The 18,435-nt window shown below is 36.7% G+C and overlaps 1 protein-coding gene across 3 annotated transcripts in view; it reads right to left on the bottom strand.

The window, feature by feature from the left end:
- Positions 1 to 18,435, bottom strand: part of LOC150103262 (FH1/FH2 domain-containing protein 3-like) — a 469,484-nt gene that overhangs the window by 92,963 nt on the left and 358,086 nt on the right. For 2 of the 3 annotated variants that reach the window (XM_090397848.1, XM_090397847.1), the window contains exon 16: positions 13,608 to 14,737. In XM_090397848.1, the coding sequence (XP_090253974.1) occupies positions 13,608 to 14,737 (1,130 nt within the window). Of the gene's footprint in view, positions 1 to 13,606; positions 14,738 to 18,435 lie in introns of all 3 variants that reach the window. The other variant, XM_090397849.1, reaches the window with a different exon arrangement.

Here is an 18,435-nt window from a genome sequence, read left to right as displayed (position 1 = left end):
GATCTAAAATTTAGAGGACACACTGCCAAAATTGTGAGGACAAAATAACGAATTATGGCAATGATGCAGAGGACAATGACTTGTAGAAGTAAGGAAATTCTGGTTTATTGTATAATGGACTACTGTGCACAGATTTGGTCACCTGGTTTTTGAAAGGATGAAGGGATACTGAAAAGGGTCCAGAGAGAGAGAGAGAGAGAGAGAGAGATAGACTAAAATAGTTTCCAGTCTCTGGAATGCTGAGTATGAAGAAAGGTTCAGAAGATGCAAATTGCAGAGTCTAGTGGATAAGTGGAAGAGGGGGTGATATGACATGTATAAATTGTTAAGGGATTGTTATAAGATTAAAGTTGAAGAGGGTTTTCAGGTGTAAGATTGGAGGAGAACAAAAGGTCATCCCTGGAAGCTGTATAAGGAGGGTGTGAGAAGCAGATTCTTTGTGTGAAGAGTTGTGAATGATTGGAATGCATTGCCTGAGAGTGTGGTCTGAACAGAATTTGAATGTGTAATTAAGGTATGGTACAATGAGCTGTGTGTATGATAAAGGAATCATACAATGAGTCTTTGACTCCATGGGGGGGAGGGGTCTTGTGTTGATGATAATAATAATAATTCATGGCTGCAGTTTACCCACTGTCAAATGAGCACTTCCAGCAAGATAATGGTATTATGCCACAAAACTCACAGCATGTTGAAGTAGTTCAAGGGGCACAACAGTGTTTCCTTGACTTCAGGGGCCAGCTCATTCCCCAAACCTGAAGTCAATAGAGCATCTCTGGAATGAGGTGGAACAAGCAGTTTGCAGCAGCAATGTGCCACCATCCAATCTGCACAAACTGGGCAATGCCATTGTGATGGTGTGGACAAACATCCGATAGTAATGTTTTAGCCACTTTGTTGAATCACTGCCACAGAGAATACAGACAGTTCTTAAGGCAAAAGAGGGATCCCACTCTTTATTAAATGCTATTCCTAATAAAGTGGCCACTCGGTGTATATGTGAGGATGATCTCAATATGGAAGTCAAAACCTTTAATGAATAGTCCACTTATTTATTCAAAATAACATTACTTATGTCTAAGTTTCCACTATGTATGCACATAATTTAGAACTAAAGCAATTATTCTGCAAACATGATTTATTATTTAAATAATTTCAGAACTTTTTTTTTCTAAGTTCATCAAAATTTTGATATTTGACATTCTGACAAATAGTTATTATATCAGTGATGAATATATCAAAAACGTTTGGTAAAAACAATGCTATTCTAGACACTACCAAAATGACTTTATTACTGAACAGAATTCAAGGATTCAAACACATTCTGACTGCCATTGTTAGTCCAAGTTTTGCTTCATTTTTGGGTTATTTCAAAGTATGGATAATTCTGCATTACGATAAACAATTACTGATATGTAATAACTTTAAAGTTAAATACACACAGAACATTGTAATATTATTTTTTAATTGTCATTAAAAATAAATAATAAATGCTTAAAATATACATATGTGTATGTATATGCATGGAATTAAATAATCAAATGAAAGCTGGTACTCACATGACATTCCTAGTGTGCAGTTTAGAGAGAAAAGAAAACAAAATAACTAATTCTTTATGTACGTACACACACACACACACACACACACACACACACACACACACACACACACACACACACACACACACACACACACACACACATTTATACATTTATTATCCAATGTTTTAATAATGTAATCTTTTACTCACAAAAAATCTTTATTCTTTGATTTGTAAATTTGAGCTGACCAAAAGTAATTGTACATCATAATCAGATAAAATTATATTTACCTTAGGATTACAAAAGTTAATGGAAGTAACTTTCCCAACATTAAAATATGAGAAAAAAACATTTTATTACTTCTGGCAGAGAATATTTGGTTAATATATTTCAAACAGTTGTGGCAATACAATATATCAAAACGTTCTAAAAATGAGTTTTAAAATTAAGTGATGACTTGCCTGTGAATGGCAGTAGCTTAAATAATAATTTCTTGAAGAAGAATAGGTTTTGGATATAGTCACACATAATGCCCCACACCTGAGCTGTCTCAAACATGTTGTGAATAGTTGACTAATTTCAGTGTGAAAAAATGGCCGCACACAGGTGAGGTGGTTATCTTCATTGACCTGTTTCAATTTGCAAAGTTTACCCTTTGTGATTGCATGTTGTGGATGCAATTTATATTCAAAAAATCTGTGATTTGTGCAAAATATTATGAATCATATCCTTCAGAACTTTAACCAATAATGCTAAGTGAGTGCACTGAAAGTCATCTTGAGAAGCACCTTCCTGTATAGTGAATATCCATTTGAACACTGCTAATTTTTTTTTGAACTTTCAAGACCACTAACTTAACTGTTGGAACCTTCTCTTCAATACAATGTCAAAAAGTTGCTTTGAACCATCAAAATTAAATCAGACTTAATTCCTGGTATAACAGTACACACTGGTATTTTCTTGTAGCAACACCATGATTGACTAGTTGTGATTATCATACACACAGCAGAAAAATTTCCTCTAATCGCCGACTAGACTCAAAACCAAATCTTCCTTCGTGAAGGCCAAGTGCCGTGGTATGCAAATGCCACATCCACTGAGCTACACAGGCTTAACTCTTATACTTATGATTCTACTCCTGCAAATACCATTCATGTATTTGCAGGAGTAGACTTCTGTGGCTAATTGGTTCATAAGATATATTTCGGTGATTACACCACATTTTTTATTATTCAGTTATACAAAATACTGAAATAATAGTTCCCGACGAGTTTCGTAAATCGTAGGATTTACATCTTCAGGGGGTAAATAGTATAACAAAGTTTAAAACTTTTCTGGATATTCTATTAGAAATTAATGAAGAAAGTAAACTCTCCTTCTCAGTATATAGGAAGCCGACAAACACTGGAAGATTTCTAAATGCAACCTCACACCACCATCCTTCACAGAAAATAAGCCTAATTAAAACTCTTCGAGACAGAGCATAAAATATCTCCAGCACACAAAAAAGATGTAATGAAGAACTAAAATACTTAACACAAATCCTCCAACAGAATGGGTATGAAACAAAAACCATCAAGAGAATCCTTAAAATGCCTCCAACTAACAACACAATAAAACAGGATTACAAAAACGCAATCTCGCTTCCTTATATCAAAAATGTTACAGATAAGCTAGCCAAATTAATGAACAAACACAACATAAAAGTAGCCTTCCTTCTAATGGAAAAACTCTCAAGATTCCTACATCTACCAAAACCACCTCATCATCCTCTTAAAAAACCAGGAGTCTACAAAATCCATTGCTCTTGCAGGATTTGCTACGTAGGACAGACAGGAAGATCTGGAGAAATACACATGGCTGAACACCAAAAAGATGTACAATACAAAAGAGAACAAAAAACAGGTCTTGCTTTCCATACCACTTCCACTGGACACGATGTACTCTGGCAAAAAACGACGATGTCATACATAGAAAACAACAGTTATATAAGAAAATTTAAAGAAGCTGCTAATATGCTGAAAAACCCAACCCAATGCAATAAAAACCAAGGTTTAATTCTCCATCAAGTGTGGTCAGCTCTAATAAAAAATCTACCTCAATCTGAGCTCGGACTGTATGAACGAGAACAAGAACACGTGACATCGTCCAGTATTGTTCAACGTCAATAACGTTTTATATCTGCATTCTGTTATTTGAGTTTATGAATAGCCAGACGGTTATGATTTGTATTTATTAATTCTCTTGTTTAAACTTTAAGTTCTACTATTTATCCCTGAAGATGTAAATCCTACGATTTACGAAACTTGTCGGGAACTATTATTTCAGTATTTTGTATAACTGAATAATAAAAAATGTGGTGTAATCACCGAAATATATACTTCATGTATTTTTTGTAAATTTGAATAATAGTTTTTTTTTTTTTAATTATTCCTAGTTGAATATATTTTACTTCAATTTTTCACTAACATTTTTAATTCAAAAAAAGTATTTGAGGGGGATGGGTCATCCCTCCATATCTATCATTGTTACCTCCAGGGAATCAAATACTATAAATACATTTCATTGTAAACAGAGGCTATGCTTTTCCTATCAGCTGTACTATCTAATTCCTTAACATCAGTCTAAATCTTGTAATTTTTTTTTTAATTGTTTGTTGCATTTCGGTCTGCATAACGTCATTCAATAAATTACCTGTCTGCTCATAATCTATACACAATGTTTGTTAAAAATTGTTTCTCTGCATCCTTGATTTAATTACTCGTTATTTTTTCATTCTGAAAAAAAGGAATGTAACGCAGGCACACGCACCAGATATTACACAGCAGCCATTTTCCACTCTGCCCACTAAAATTTTATTTTTCTCTTGAATACAATGCTATGAGCAAAAACACTATGAGTAATGAACTGCCCATATTATTTGCTAGTAATTTAAATTACAACATGATTGTATCCAGATAACTGGATTTGTAAATGCAACATATCATTTTGTATAATTCAAGCAGCCGACGAAACCATTTTATATAGCACTTTGTAACGAGTGTGTACCAAACTACGACAACCAAAGCTATTATTAGCAGACTTTTCAAATGGAATGTTTTTATATAGTTTTTTTTTCCCCTTTAAAATAACATAAGTGAAATCTACATTTATCTGACGAACTAAGTTTCGGTGAGAAAACCCGTCAGCCAGACTACTGGCCAAACTGCTCGTACCTGCTTTCCCTCCTCTTCTCTCTCCACAAGCTACAGACTATTTCTAAATGCACGCCATAGCATCCAGCAGCAAATTAAATTTTGGAGGACAGGCCGTGCTGAATGGTCCCTCGGTCGTGGATGTCTTGTCCATGGCAGATCAATTATAGGGAATGAAAGTGCAAAACGTACTCTGGCCGAAATTGATTTTTAGATTTCTTCTGCCTCCCCATCTTTTGACCGCCTCTTTCTTCCTCCTCCCAACCTCGCGGGGACATTTCAGCATTCATTCACTTGCTTTCCTCCTTTCGTTCTTCGTTTTCTATTTACAGGTAGGCTGGACTTGGAGGAGTAAAAAGTAGAAGCTTAGTGCATTGTATATGCGTCTCTTTGGTGAAAAACGATCTTACAGTATGAATGATGTGTGCAGAATTAGTTTCTGTAATGACTAATTCTTCATTCTACTTTTTCTAAAAAAAAAAAATATCAGTTTTACCCAGTATGAAATATTTAATAAAACATGTCAGTATCCAGTCAACGTATTTCCTGCAGAAGTATAAAGCATTTCCCGTTTTCTTCAAGTGTATTACCTGAACGAGGAATTGATGAATGCTAATATGAAATTGATGACAGAAAGTGTTAGTAGCGAGAATGTCACTGGGAAAATGAGTGCACGTCCAAAAGAGAAGGATGGTGTGAAAGAGAGGTGAAAAAATGTTAAAAAATTAGTAAAGAAGAAAAAGAGTGATTTAAAAACCATAACGGATGTTAGAAAGGACGAAAGTAAGGCAAGAGTGGTAGAAGGAAATGAAATTGAGAGAACAAATGAAACTGGAAATGGCATGACGCAAGAATCGAAAGTGCAAAAAATCAAAAGAATGAATGACAGCGAAAGTTGGACACATGTTGGATCGAAAGTACGGAAACCCAAAAGGATGAATGAGAGTGAAAGTAAGAAGAGGGGGGTCAAGAGTTAGAAAATTAGAAAGATTGAATGATAGAGAGAATGCGACTCACAATTCGGAAGTTGAATTGGATTGGATGAGGCAAGAGATGAAATGGATGCGGAATGAAAATGAGAAAATTTAGTTAAAACGATTAAAACAAATCACGATGGCACGAAATAATTAACGAAAGATGAGCGAGTGGCATTGTATGGCAACTCCATTATTAAAGGTGTGCTGGATGATAGGATGCACAAGGTATATTTTCCAGGTGGTGATATGAGTAGAGTGATTCAGTCATTGGATATGAGGAGGGAGCAAGCAAAGGAGTTGATGGTTTTAATAGGAACGAATGATTTGACAGAGGACAAAGAGCATGTCAGAATGGATATCAGGAGGCTGCTTAGAAGGATAAAAGAGAATAGTGTGACAGGAAGGGTAGTAAGCATGTTGCCTAGGTATGACTGTGGTGAGATGAGGCGGAGAGCAAGGATTATGAATGATATGCTGGCTGAAATGTGTGGGGAGAGGGGAGTACGGTTTGTTAATGTGTGGAATGAGTTTGAAGGACGGAGTGAACTGTATGGGAAGCGATGGACTGCATTTGAGTCGTTATGGTGTGAGAAAGATGGAGAGACTGCTGCTGGAAGGCAGAGAAATGAATAGAGAGAATGAATCAGATCGAGAGCGGAGTGATGTGGAAGAGCAGGAGAGTAAGACACGAGGGATTGAAGAAGTGGTTATGAATGAGGAAGTGAGTGGTATGAGTATAGAAAATGAGAGAATTGGTGTGCAAAAGGAGCAGGAAAACGGGGAGGCTCAGAGTGGATGGGGTTACACAGCATGAGAAAGGTGGATGCTCCAAGAGGAAGTGAGAGCATGTGTAGGCAGGAAAGGAATGGGATGACCAGGGATCAAGAGGAAACAGTTGGGATTGAAAAAGGTTCTGAAATGAAGAAGCAGAAAGGGAAATGGCCCAGTCGAGCATGGAGAGATCACATCGAGTGAGTGGTATCGGCGGAACCAACTATAGATCCAGAAATGAGCTGTTGTGTTTGTATACAAATGCTAGAAGAATAAGAAACAAGGCAGATGAAATGGTTGCACTAATTGCATGTATTCACCCAAAGATTGTTGGAATAAGTGAGACATGGCTGGAAGAGGACGACATCCTGACGGGAATAGAGATGGAAGGATATGCTGTGTTTCGTGAGGATAGAAGGAGGAGACCGCTATCTCACACCATACTGCCTCAAAACCACTGGCACTATTTCCCTCTTGCATCTGTACTTTGTATGGACACAACTCTTTCTCTATCATCAAAGCACTCCCCCTCCTTTTCTACCCCTTCTATCCTCACGAAACACATCATACCCTTCCATCTCTATTCCTGTCAGGATGTCGTCCTCTTCCAACCATGTTTCATTTATTTCATAGAATAAAATACTTGGTTGGATGTTGTTATAGACCAGGTAATGTGAATGGTAGTGATTATTATTATTATTATTATTATTTTTGACACCTCCAGGGAGTCCAAAGACTCATCGAGGGAGAGTGTGCCAACAGCATCGAATGATTGGTCCCCTTCCAACTACTAACCGTGCTCAAACTTACTTAACTGAGCCATTAGAAGCAGAGGCTCTACCAATCGACCAACCTTTGCCGGCGTAGTGATAATGAAATGTATCATCAAATTAGCTAAGCAAATAAGAAAATGATGATCAGTATGGGCGATTTTAATTATGGCAATATAGATTGGAATGATGAGATAGCAACTGGAAGTAAAGGAAATGAGTTTATTGAGTTTTTTGAGGTATAACTACCTCAGACAGTATGTAACAGAGGGCACGCAAGGATTGAGGGTCTTGGATTTGGTCATCCCATCATACAATGTAATTATACATGAAGTGTCAAATCATCCACCAAGAGTGACCATGAGGTGATTACCTGGGTGGTTGCCAGCAGTGTGAGGACCTCTGTGAGAAAGTTGTATATGTGGAACTACAAAGGGGGAGGGGTGATTATGAAGAGCTCAGGAGACAGCTTGCAGGTGTAGCATGGAATGAAGAGTTAGCAGGAAAAGAGATCAATGCAGCTTGGGGGGTTTTCAAAAACTATCTAGTAGATGCAATGTCTAAATGTATTCCAAGGGTGAGAAGGTTAAATAAGGTAGGTGTAGGATGGATGAATAAAGAGATTAAGCATGCGATACAGAGAAAGAGGGCATTGTGGAGGCAGCATAAGAGAAGTGGAAATAACCTATTCCATGAGGTCTACAAAGACCAGGCAAGGAGGGTAGCTAAAGAGAGGTATGAACAGCAGTTAGCTAATGAAGCCAAAAAGAATACTAAGGAGTTCTTTCGATATGTAGCCAGCAAAAGAAAGAATTATTATGGAAGGATGACATTGATTGGAGAAAATGGTATAAAGACAGCTGTTGCAGAATGTGTGGTGGAGATACTTAATGAGCAGTTCATAAAGGTCTTTCAATCTTGTGAATGTGACTTCATGGAGATATTGAGAGTAGTTGATGATGGGGAGGAGAGACTCACTGTAAGTGAGCAAGAGGTGTATGAGGAGTTGAGTAAACTAGATGTTAATAAGGCTGTGGGACTTGATAATATATCACCATGTATTCTGAAGGAATGTGCCAGGGAGTTGACACCTGCCTTGACATATTTTTTTAATACGAGTCTTGCACCTTGGTCAAGTTCATAAGGAGTGGAAGGAGGGCGAGATTGTGCTACTTCATAAAGGAGGTGATCGAACTCGAGCATCAAACTATAGGCCTATCTGCATGTCAGGTGTTGTGGTTAAGTTGTTGGAGAACTAGGATCCAGAGTTGGGTTCACAAAAATGGTATTATCTTTGATTGACTGCATGAATTTGCTAAAGGGAGGTCATGTTTTAGTAATCTAGTTACTTATTACAATAACGTGACTGCTTCTTTGGGACAGAGGAGAAGGATACACAGTAATATATTTGGATTTTGCAAAGGCTTTTGATAGAGTATCTCATGATAAGGTGACAGTCAAACTAGAGCAGATGGGGTTGGATATTAGACTAGTGCAGTGGATTGGAGACTGGCTATCTGATAGGTAACAACAAGTTGTGTATTGGGAGCAATATTCAGGAAAAGGAAAGTCACTAGTGAAGAGCCTCAGGTGTCTGTTTTAGGGTCATTACTGTTTAACTTGTATATTAATGATATTGGTAGAGATTTGGATGGAGATATTCAGTTGTTTGCAGATGATGCAAAGTTGGGACGAACCATGAAGAGTAGTGAAGATATTTTGGCCTTACATGAAGATTTGACTAAATTGAGTGATTGGGAAATTGACTGAGTCAATGTTGCAAAATGTAAGGTTTTAAAATTTGGAAAACAAAAATGGGATGCAGAATTTATGCTTGGTGAAAATATATTGTCGGAAGTGGAGGAAATACGAGATCTGGGGATGATAGTGGATAAGGATCTGAAATTTAGGTGACACATAGCCAGAATTGTGAAAACAACACAAAGGCTTCTGGGAATGATGCAGAGGACACTGACTTGTAGAAGTAGGGAGATTCTTGTTCCGTTGTATAATGCTTTGATTAAGCCACAGATGAACTATTGTGTCCAGATTTGGTCAACTGGTTTTCAGAAGGATGAAGAGATGTTGGAGAGGGTCTAGAGGCGACCGACTAAGGTAGTTTTTGACTTCTGGAATGTTGAGTATGAAGAAAGATTGAGAAGATGTAATTTGCAGAGTCTGGTGAACAGGAGGAAGAGGGGAGATATGATAGAGATATAAGTTGGTAAGGGGTTGTTAATGATTGGAATGGTGGAGAAATTCTACCAAAAATATTAGTAGATCGATGGAGAACCAGGGGTCATCCCTGTTAAACTGTATAAAGAGAGTGTGAGAGGCAGGTTTTTTTCGTGCAGAGTTGTAAATGATTGGAATGCCTTGCCTGAGAGTGGTGTCTGCAAGGAGTTTGAGCGTGTTTAAGACATGGTATGATGAGGTGTGTGTGTGTGTGTGTGTGTGTGTGTGTGTGTGTGTGTGTGTGTGTGTGTGTGTGTGTGTGTGTGTGTGTGATAAAAGGACCTCCCAGATGAAAAGGACTTCACACAGGTATGAGTTGTCATTTTACCTGTGTGCAAGAAAATGTATTGCTGCTGTTTCCCTTAGTGAACTTAATCATTGTTCAGAATTTTGTTTTGATTTTCTAGAGATATATTTGCCACAGTTTTGTGAATATCTGTTTGAGTCTCTGACTAAGATATTTTGACTTCTGCCTTTGTATTTAATGCTAGAAGATCCAATGCTTTAAAGGTTTGAATGTGTGTGTGTGTGTGTGTGAATGAGTAGAAGGGTAATATAATTTGATAATTTTATATGTTGTGTTTATATATATATATATACAGGGTGTTCGGGATAAATTTGACATATTTATAATTAATTATATTTTTCCGTAAGTTACATGTATTAACACACACTTCTCTTCATTTAAAAGTTTGGACCCTTCTTCATTCATATACAAGATGTCAGAAAGGATGGATAGCTGGAACCCACCTGAATCATGGAAGAGAATAACTTGTATCATGATGATTCGTGCCCGCCATCAATATAAGGATATTACGACTGCTGCCCAATGCTCCCTGAATACAGTAAAAACAATCAGGCATGAACTAGAGACTTGCAATGGTGACTACGAGGATGTAGCAAGAAGAAAGATCCCTAGCAGACGATCTGATTGAGTTCGTACAGCAGAATTCCTCGCAAATCTGCAGGAACAGGTGTTGAAGAACCCTGGCATTGGAATTCGGGCTTTGTTCGTGGAGTTGCTAACTGTAGTCAAGCCCTGGATAACAAGGGTAGCCAATGGTAGGCCGTATGTATGGCAGCAGGATTCGGCCCCTTGCCACACCTCTGGGAAAAGTCAAAAATGGTTGTCTGAAAATTTCTACGACTTCACCAGTCCAAATGTTTGGCCTCCAAACTCCCCAGACCTTAACCCCATGGATTATTTTGTATGGGGCGCAGTTGAAAAAGACACCAATCGCACTTCCAGTAATACAAAAGCCCAGTTAATGGATAAAATTAAAACAGTTTTTGCGGCCCTTCCCAGGGAGACTGTAGCATCAGCTTGTTCGAGGTTCCGAAGCAGAATTGAAGCTGTGATCGATGCTAATGGTGGTTATTTTGAGTAAATCTTGTTGATAGTATTGTAATTAACTCTGCCTGTAATGTTTTTTTGTCAATTCATTAAATTTAATAGATACAAAGAAGATTTTCTTTTTCCTTACGAAACTGTCAAATTTATCCCGAACACCCTGTATATATATATATATATATATATACTTTGTTAATAAAATATATAAAAAGACTTAGTTTTCATTTATGTGGTACAGTGAAACACCAAATATACTGAGTCCATTATTGCACTAAGCAATAGCAGACTCTAAAATAGGCATTAATATTTAAATTCGTCTTGTCAGAGAATGGTTACTTTTTTTTTCTGTTTCATTTTGTGGAGATCATGGGATCAGTTTAAGTAATTCACAAGTTCAGATTTATCTTTTGAACATATCTTTCAATGAACATTTTAACTCTTGGATTTCATGTGTGAGAAGATCACTGAGTAGTCTAAAAATATCCGTAATCATTAAGCATGGTGCAAAAATAATGCGGACCATTCAATAAGCCATGTCTTTTAAAAACATAAGTGAATCATAGTTATATCTTTTTCATGTAATTAACAGTTCAAATTTTTCTCATAAATACAGGAAAACCCCTGCTTAATGTGAATTCAATATGCACGATAATCAGTTAGTTCGTTTGAGTGAAATGATACTATTTCCCGCTTTAAACGATCAGTTAACATGATTTCTTTACGTTATGCGAAATTTTTTGTCACCAATCTGCAGCGAGTGGAAAAGCTGGAAGTCATTAAGAGACATGAAAGTAGCGCTAGTAATACAATGATTGTGAGAGACCTGGGATACAGCGAGTCTACAGTTTGGACTATATTAAATAAGAGCAAAGAATACAAAGAACAAAAAAAGTTACTACTGTTTCTTTAAGCATGCAGATCACCTGAAATAGAAGCCATTTAATGATCAAAAACCAGAAAAGAATATCTCTTAGTGCAGGAAATATTCAGGCAAAAGCTCTTTATATTTTTACCTCAGTGAAAATGACTAAATTTCAAGAGGAATGTGAAGCCTTTACTGTGGGTTTAGGATAGTTTGACCATTTCAAAAATCAAACTGTAATGTAAGAATAACTGGAGAATCTCAACTTTCTTGTCTCTTAATGACTTTCAGCTTTTCCACTCGCTGCAGATTGGTGACAAAAAATTTCACATAACGTAAAGAAATCATGTTAACTGATTAATCACTTGCTTAAAGCGGAAAATAGTATCATTTCACTCAATGGCACTAACTGATTATCTGATTCTGTGGCCAAGTTTTGTGAAGAATTGCAAAGGATAATTCAAGAAGGTGATTACGATGATTGGCAAATGTTCAACATCGACAAAATCGATTTCTTTTGGAAGTGTATGCCTACAAAAACTTTCCTAGCTAAAACTGAAGCATCTCAATCAGGATACAAAGTATATCTAAAGATCATCTTATGATTTTATTTGGAGGGAATGCAATGCAGAAGGCGACTTTAAACTCAAGCCCATGTTAGTTTATCGTGTGCAAAATCCAAGATTTCTTCATTATTGAAGAAATCAGCACAATTGGAAATGAACTTGGATAATGAAGATGTGAGAAACTTGCTCAATTCCCATTCAGAACATTTAAGCAAGAATGATCTTCAACTAGAAGAACAGCATGCATATGAAGAAGAAGAAGATAAGGAGTGCGAACAAGAAGATAACAGCAAAAAAACTTGAGCTAGTTTTCAATCACATTGCTAAGGAAATTTTGTTTGATGCTGATCCTGATATGGAACGAAGCATCGAAGTTTGCTGAAATGTTGATAAAGCGACCGCCAGCTGTCACAAATCACATGACAAAATGAAAAAGTCAAGCACTATTCAAACATCTTTACTTTAATTATTTTGTAAAAAAGTAGCTCAATCAAATGTTTAGACATTAAATAAAAATTTAAGGAATTGATTTTTATTAATTTTGATGATTTTATCCTCTAATATAGCTTATACTGTAATTTGTTTTCCAAATTTATGCTAACTAATGGATGAACTATAATTATTCCTATTGTTTATTGCATTCGCTTAACAGATTTTGCTTGTGTGCATTAATTGATGGATTAATTAATCACGTTAAGCGAGGTTTTCCTGTATACTATTTCATTGCAATCTATGGCACCTCATTTTGATTTTCACTTTATTAAATCTGACCAACTAATTTTTATATGCCAAACAAAAAAAAAAAAACAAAAAAACTAATTATAAACAATCACTCTTTTTTAATACACTTCTTAAGTTGTCTGCTCAATAGTTTTTCAGAAAACCGTGCACTTTACTATAAAATTTCCATTTAAATATTTTACATTGAATATCACTGTTTTAGAAGTTTCACTCAAAACTTAATGCTTACCTCCTGCATTCATTCGAAGATACATGCCATAATTGCAGCCAGAGTTGAAGCATTGCAAAGGAAAAAAAAAAATAGTTCTGTGATTAGCTGTTATCAGGCACTTTGTAAGCTTTTGGAAAATTTAATAAGCTAAACTGCTTTAATGCTTAAGTTCTAAAGCTGTAAAAGCTTATATTTTTAAATAAGTAAACATGCAGAAAAGTTTTGTTAACATTCTTTTTAAGATCATGCATGTAATTACATACACTTAATATTTTATTATAATTTAAATTTTTAAAATGCCTTAAGTTTATATATATATGTGTGGCAAATTAAATTAGCTCTTATGAGTATTTTTTGAATTATAAAGCAATTCAGTAATTTACTTTACCTTACTCATAATATCCTTTGCCCTATTTTCAAATAAATGTTCTAGTTTTTGGGTATCAATATGAACAGGTTTCAATTCATCCCAAATAGTTTTCTTTTTTCCCGCTCTCTGGAGGAGTGCACTATCTTCTTTTACTTCTCGCCAAAAAAGTTTAACAGTCTTTTTGGTTTTAACAATTGTTTTTGCCTGCTGCTGATTTTGTTCTGAATAGGACTGGTTTCTTCTAACCCATGGTGGAGGCTGTGGTGCTACTGCTGTATTAACTCGTGATGTAAAAAAAGGTGGTGGAGGCGGTGGTGTAATAGTGTTCCAACCAAGTGGAAGAAAAGGAGTTCCTCCACCAGGAGGTGGTGGAGGTGGAGGAGGCCCACTTCCCGGTGGAAGAGGAGGTGGAGGAGGACCACCTCCTGGAAGTGGTGGAACACCAGCAGGAAAACCATTTAAAATAGGAAAGTTAAGAAATTCCAAATTATCATCTTCATCCTTTAAATCAGTAAAGTCCAGATCATTAATGATCAAAGGACGCTTAATTGTTTTTGTCAGCTGCTCCCACTGTAAGTCATTTTCTGATTTCTTTGGTTCTGGTGTTGTACTAGTTGACTGAGTAATAATAGGAACTTTGTGTTCTGGTCGTGTACTTGCTGCTAGGCCTTCTTTTGCCCTACTAATTATACCACTAGCATCGCCAATACGGGGCCGATTCTCATTTGTTGGAGATCGTAAATTTATTTCTTGTTTATTCATGAATTTTTCTTGCATGTCTTTCACACTGGTTTCTTTCCTTAGAGGAGATGATTTGGAATATTCTTCTTCTTTTGGTTTAGATGTACAATTAATTATATTATCAGCTGGAGGTAAGCTTGGCTGTTGAATTACTTGTTTATTTTCCTCTTCCTGACTTTTTCCATACATCATTGATAAAACCCAGGCTTTCTTATTTGTATCACTGCGGGTATAAGGAATAGAGCCAAGTCTTGCATCAGAACGGCTATTTTGTTTCATTAAAGTTATTTTATTGTCTTCTTGGCGAGGCCTGTCATCCCTCATTCTTGATAATTCTTGATTTTTACGATTTTCATCTTCGATTCTACTTTCAAATCGAGACCTTTGCTTTTCCACTATGGAGGGATCTATATAAAAGATGAAAATTATATACATGTACTATAAAATAGCAATTTGCAGTAAAGAAAAGAACCATCATTTACAAAAAATTAATTTAAAAATATCCTTTATAATATCCTCATTTTTATTTGTTGTGCTGTATCATGATTTCATTGATGACTTAAATATAATAGCAATAAAAAAATGAATAAGCGGCATCATTATTTACGTCATCAATGAAACCATAATACAGCACAACAAATGAAAATGAGGATATTATAAAGGATATTTTTTAATGAATTTTTTTAATAACACTGCATTTTAGCTAATGTCTGTGACTACTATAATTTGTAAATTTATCTGACCTTCAAATAACTGAACCCTTCAATTAACTGCCTCTTGAAATGGAGTAGTGTAATTTGAAAAGCAACTACTGATATATCGCAAAAAGTGAGCAATGTATCAGGGGATATAAAGATACATTTGGATATTGAAAAACACACTGACAAGTAGAGATAAGAAAATTATTGTCCATATTAATCTGAACTACTGAGCTTGGATTAAGTTGCATGGGGAAGAGGAAGTAGTGGAGTATTCGGAGGCAGGTAACCAAGATTATGTCAGGTTTGTGAAATGCTTGCTGTAAGGGTAATTTAAAGGCTTATGGATTGCAAAGTTTGTTGATAGGCAGAAAAGAGGTCTGGTTGGCCAAATGGGTAGTATACTGCTTCCTAACCAACAGAGGCAACTGTGGGTTCAAATCTCATTCCATTCTGTTTTTTTATGGCCTGAAGGGCTTGATCCTCCTTCACACAAGATCAAATGGAAGCAAACAAAAGTGATAAACAGAAGTCATTATAAGTCAGAGAAATTGTTTTTGGAATCAGCAGCAGCTTTAAAACATACTCAAACATCAACAAGTATGGCTGTATAAATTTACCAAAACTCTGGGTGACAATCATTTTAAGATCTAATTAATACTTGTTTCTCTCTTTTTGCAACAATAGAAGGTAATCAATTAGGACTACAGTTCCTTGTGTTGTCCATTGCAAATGTTTTTAAACTAGTCCCACTGTTATACCAAATTTTGTTGCTTCAAACTGTTCTTGTGCTCTGAAGATGCTAGATATAATATCAGCAAAATATCAGCTAATAAGTTAATAAATAATAATTATTTTCTTATCTTTCTATGTTGTAATCAATACCATTAAAACAAACTAACATGTGCTACCAACACTTCTACTCATTTGAAGAACATGAATAGATGAAAAATCCAAGTTTCCAGGAGGACATTCAGGTTTTTCAACCTACAGTACTATGGATTAGCAACCTTTTATAGGCAGAATTCACATAATGTGTGTGTGTGTGTGTGTGTGTATTTGTAAAGAGTTTTATAATGCAGATGCAAGAGAAGTTTACATAGCAGCAGGGGAGAGAAAACAAATGGTCATTACTGGAATTTGAGAGTGTGCAATTAGCTGGATAAGAGGACCATATTTTTTGCTTGAAAAGTGGTGAACAAACAAAATGAGTTGCCAGGAGGAATTTTTCAAGCACTGCCAATGAATGAGTTTAAGAAGTATGATGGACATTGTGTGGGCTAGCATGGGCCTCTCGCAAGAATCCTAAGATTCAATTAGATATGCCTGAATAATAATAATAATAATGTCTTATAATAATAATAATAAAAAAACTAATCATGAAAGAGTTAAAGAAAGATGAGCGAGTGGCGTTATCTGGTGACTCCATTATTAAAGGTGTGCTGGATGATAAGATGCACAAGGTATGTTTTCCAGACGGTAAAATGAGTAGAGTGATTGAGGCATTAGATATGAGGAGTTGATGGTTTTAATCGGCAGATATGATTTGACAGAGGACAAAGAGCAAGTCAGAATGGATGTCAGGAGGCTGCTTAGAAGGATAAAAGAGAAGAGTGTGACAGGAAGGGTAGTCAGCATGTTGCTTAGGTATGACTGTGGTGAGATGAGGCGGAGAGCAAGGATTATGAATGATATGCTGGCTGAAATGTGTGAGGAGATGGAGTACAGTTTGTTAATGTGTGGAATGAGTTTGAAGGACGGAGTGAACTGTATGGGAAGCGATGGACTGCATCTGAGTGGTTATGGTGTGAGTCACTTGGAGAGACTGTTGCTGGAAAGTAGAGAAGTGAGTAGAGTGAGAGAAAATGAATCAGATCAAGCAGGAAGTGATAAGGCAGAGCAGGAGAGTAAGACAGGAGAGATTGAAGAAGTGGTTATAAATGAGGAAGTGAGTGGTATGAGTATAGAAAATGGGAGAATGGTTGTGCAAGAGGAGCAGGGAAACGGGGAGGCTCAGGATGGACAGGGATACACAGCGTGAGAAAGGCGGATGCTCCGAGAGGAGGTGAGAGCATGTGGAGACAGGAAAAAAATGGGATGACCTGGGATCAAGAGGAAACAGTTGGAATTGAAAAGGATTTTAAAATGAATAAGCAGGAAAATTGCCCCAGTCGAGCATGGAGAGATCACATCGAGTGAGTGGTATCAGTGGAACTAGCTGTAGATCCAGAAATGAGCTGATGATGTGTTTGTATACAAATGCTAGACGTATAAGAAACAAGGCAGATGAAATGGTTGCATTAATTGCATCTGTTCACCCAAAGTTTGTTGGAATAAGTGAGACATGGTTGCAAGAGGACGACATCCTGACAGGAATAGAGATGGAAGGGTATGATGTGTTTCGTGAGGATGGAAGGGATAAAAAGGGAGGGGGGGAGTGCTGTTGATGATAGAGAAAGAGTTATGTCCATACAAAGTAGAGATGCAAGAGAAAAATAGTGCCAGTGGTTTTAAGGCAGTATGGTGTGAGATAGAAGTGAATGGAATCAAATATTTGGTTGGATGTTGTTATAGACCAGGTAATGTGGATGGTGGCGATAATGAACTGTATAATCAAATTAGTCAAACAAATAAGGGTGATCATAATGGGCAACTTTAATTATGGCAATATAGACTGGAATGATGAAATAGCAACTGGAAGTAAAGAAAATGAGTTTCTTGAGTTTTTGAGGGATAACTACCTCAGACAGTATGTAACAGAGGGCACGCGAGGACTGAGGGTCTTGGATTTCGTCATCTCATCTCTCATCAGAGGATGCAATTATAAATGAGGTGTCAAATCATCCACCAATTGGTGAGAGTGACCATGAGGTGATTACCTGGGTGGCTGCCAGCAGTGTGAGGACTTCTATGAGAAAAGAGTATATGTGGAACTACGGGGGGGGGGGGGGGGGGATTATGAAGAGCTCAGAAGACAGCTTGCGGGTGTAGCATGGAATGAGGAGTTAGCTGGAAAAGAGATCAATGCAGCTTGGGGGATTTTCAAAAACTACCTAGTAGATGCAATGTCTAAATGTATTCCAAGGGTGAGAAGGTTAAATAAGGTAGGTGTAGGATGGATGAATAAAGAGATTAAGCATGCGATACAGAGAAAGAGGGCATTGTGGAGACAGCATAAGAGAAGTGGAAATAACCTATTCCATGAGGTCTACAAAGACCAGGCAAGGAGGGTGACTTGGTTGGTGAGAGTAGCTAAAGAGAGGTATGAACAGCAGTTAGCTAATGAAGCCAAAAAGAATCCTAAGGAGTTCTTTGAATATATAGCCAGCAAAAGAAAGAATGATTATGGAAGGATGACATTGATAAGAGAAAATGGTATAAAGACAGCTGTTGCAGAATGTGTGGTG

The sequence above is a fragment of the Typopeltis vanoorti genome, chromosome 9 (genome assembly GCF_054136105.1).
Source record: "Typopeltis vanoorti isolate ZY-2024b chromosome 9, IOZ_Tvanoo_1.0, whole genome shotgun sequence".
In the NCBI taxonomy this organism is placed as follows: Eukaryota; Metazoa; Arthropoda; class Arachnida; order Uropygi; family Thelyphonidae; genus Typopeltis; species Typopeltis vanoorti.
Note: the sequence above shows the minus strand (reverse complement) of the source record. Positions and strands in the feature narration are given on the sequence as shown.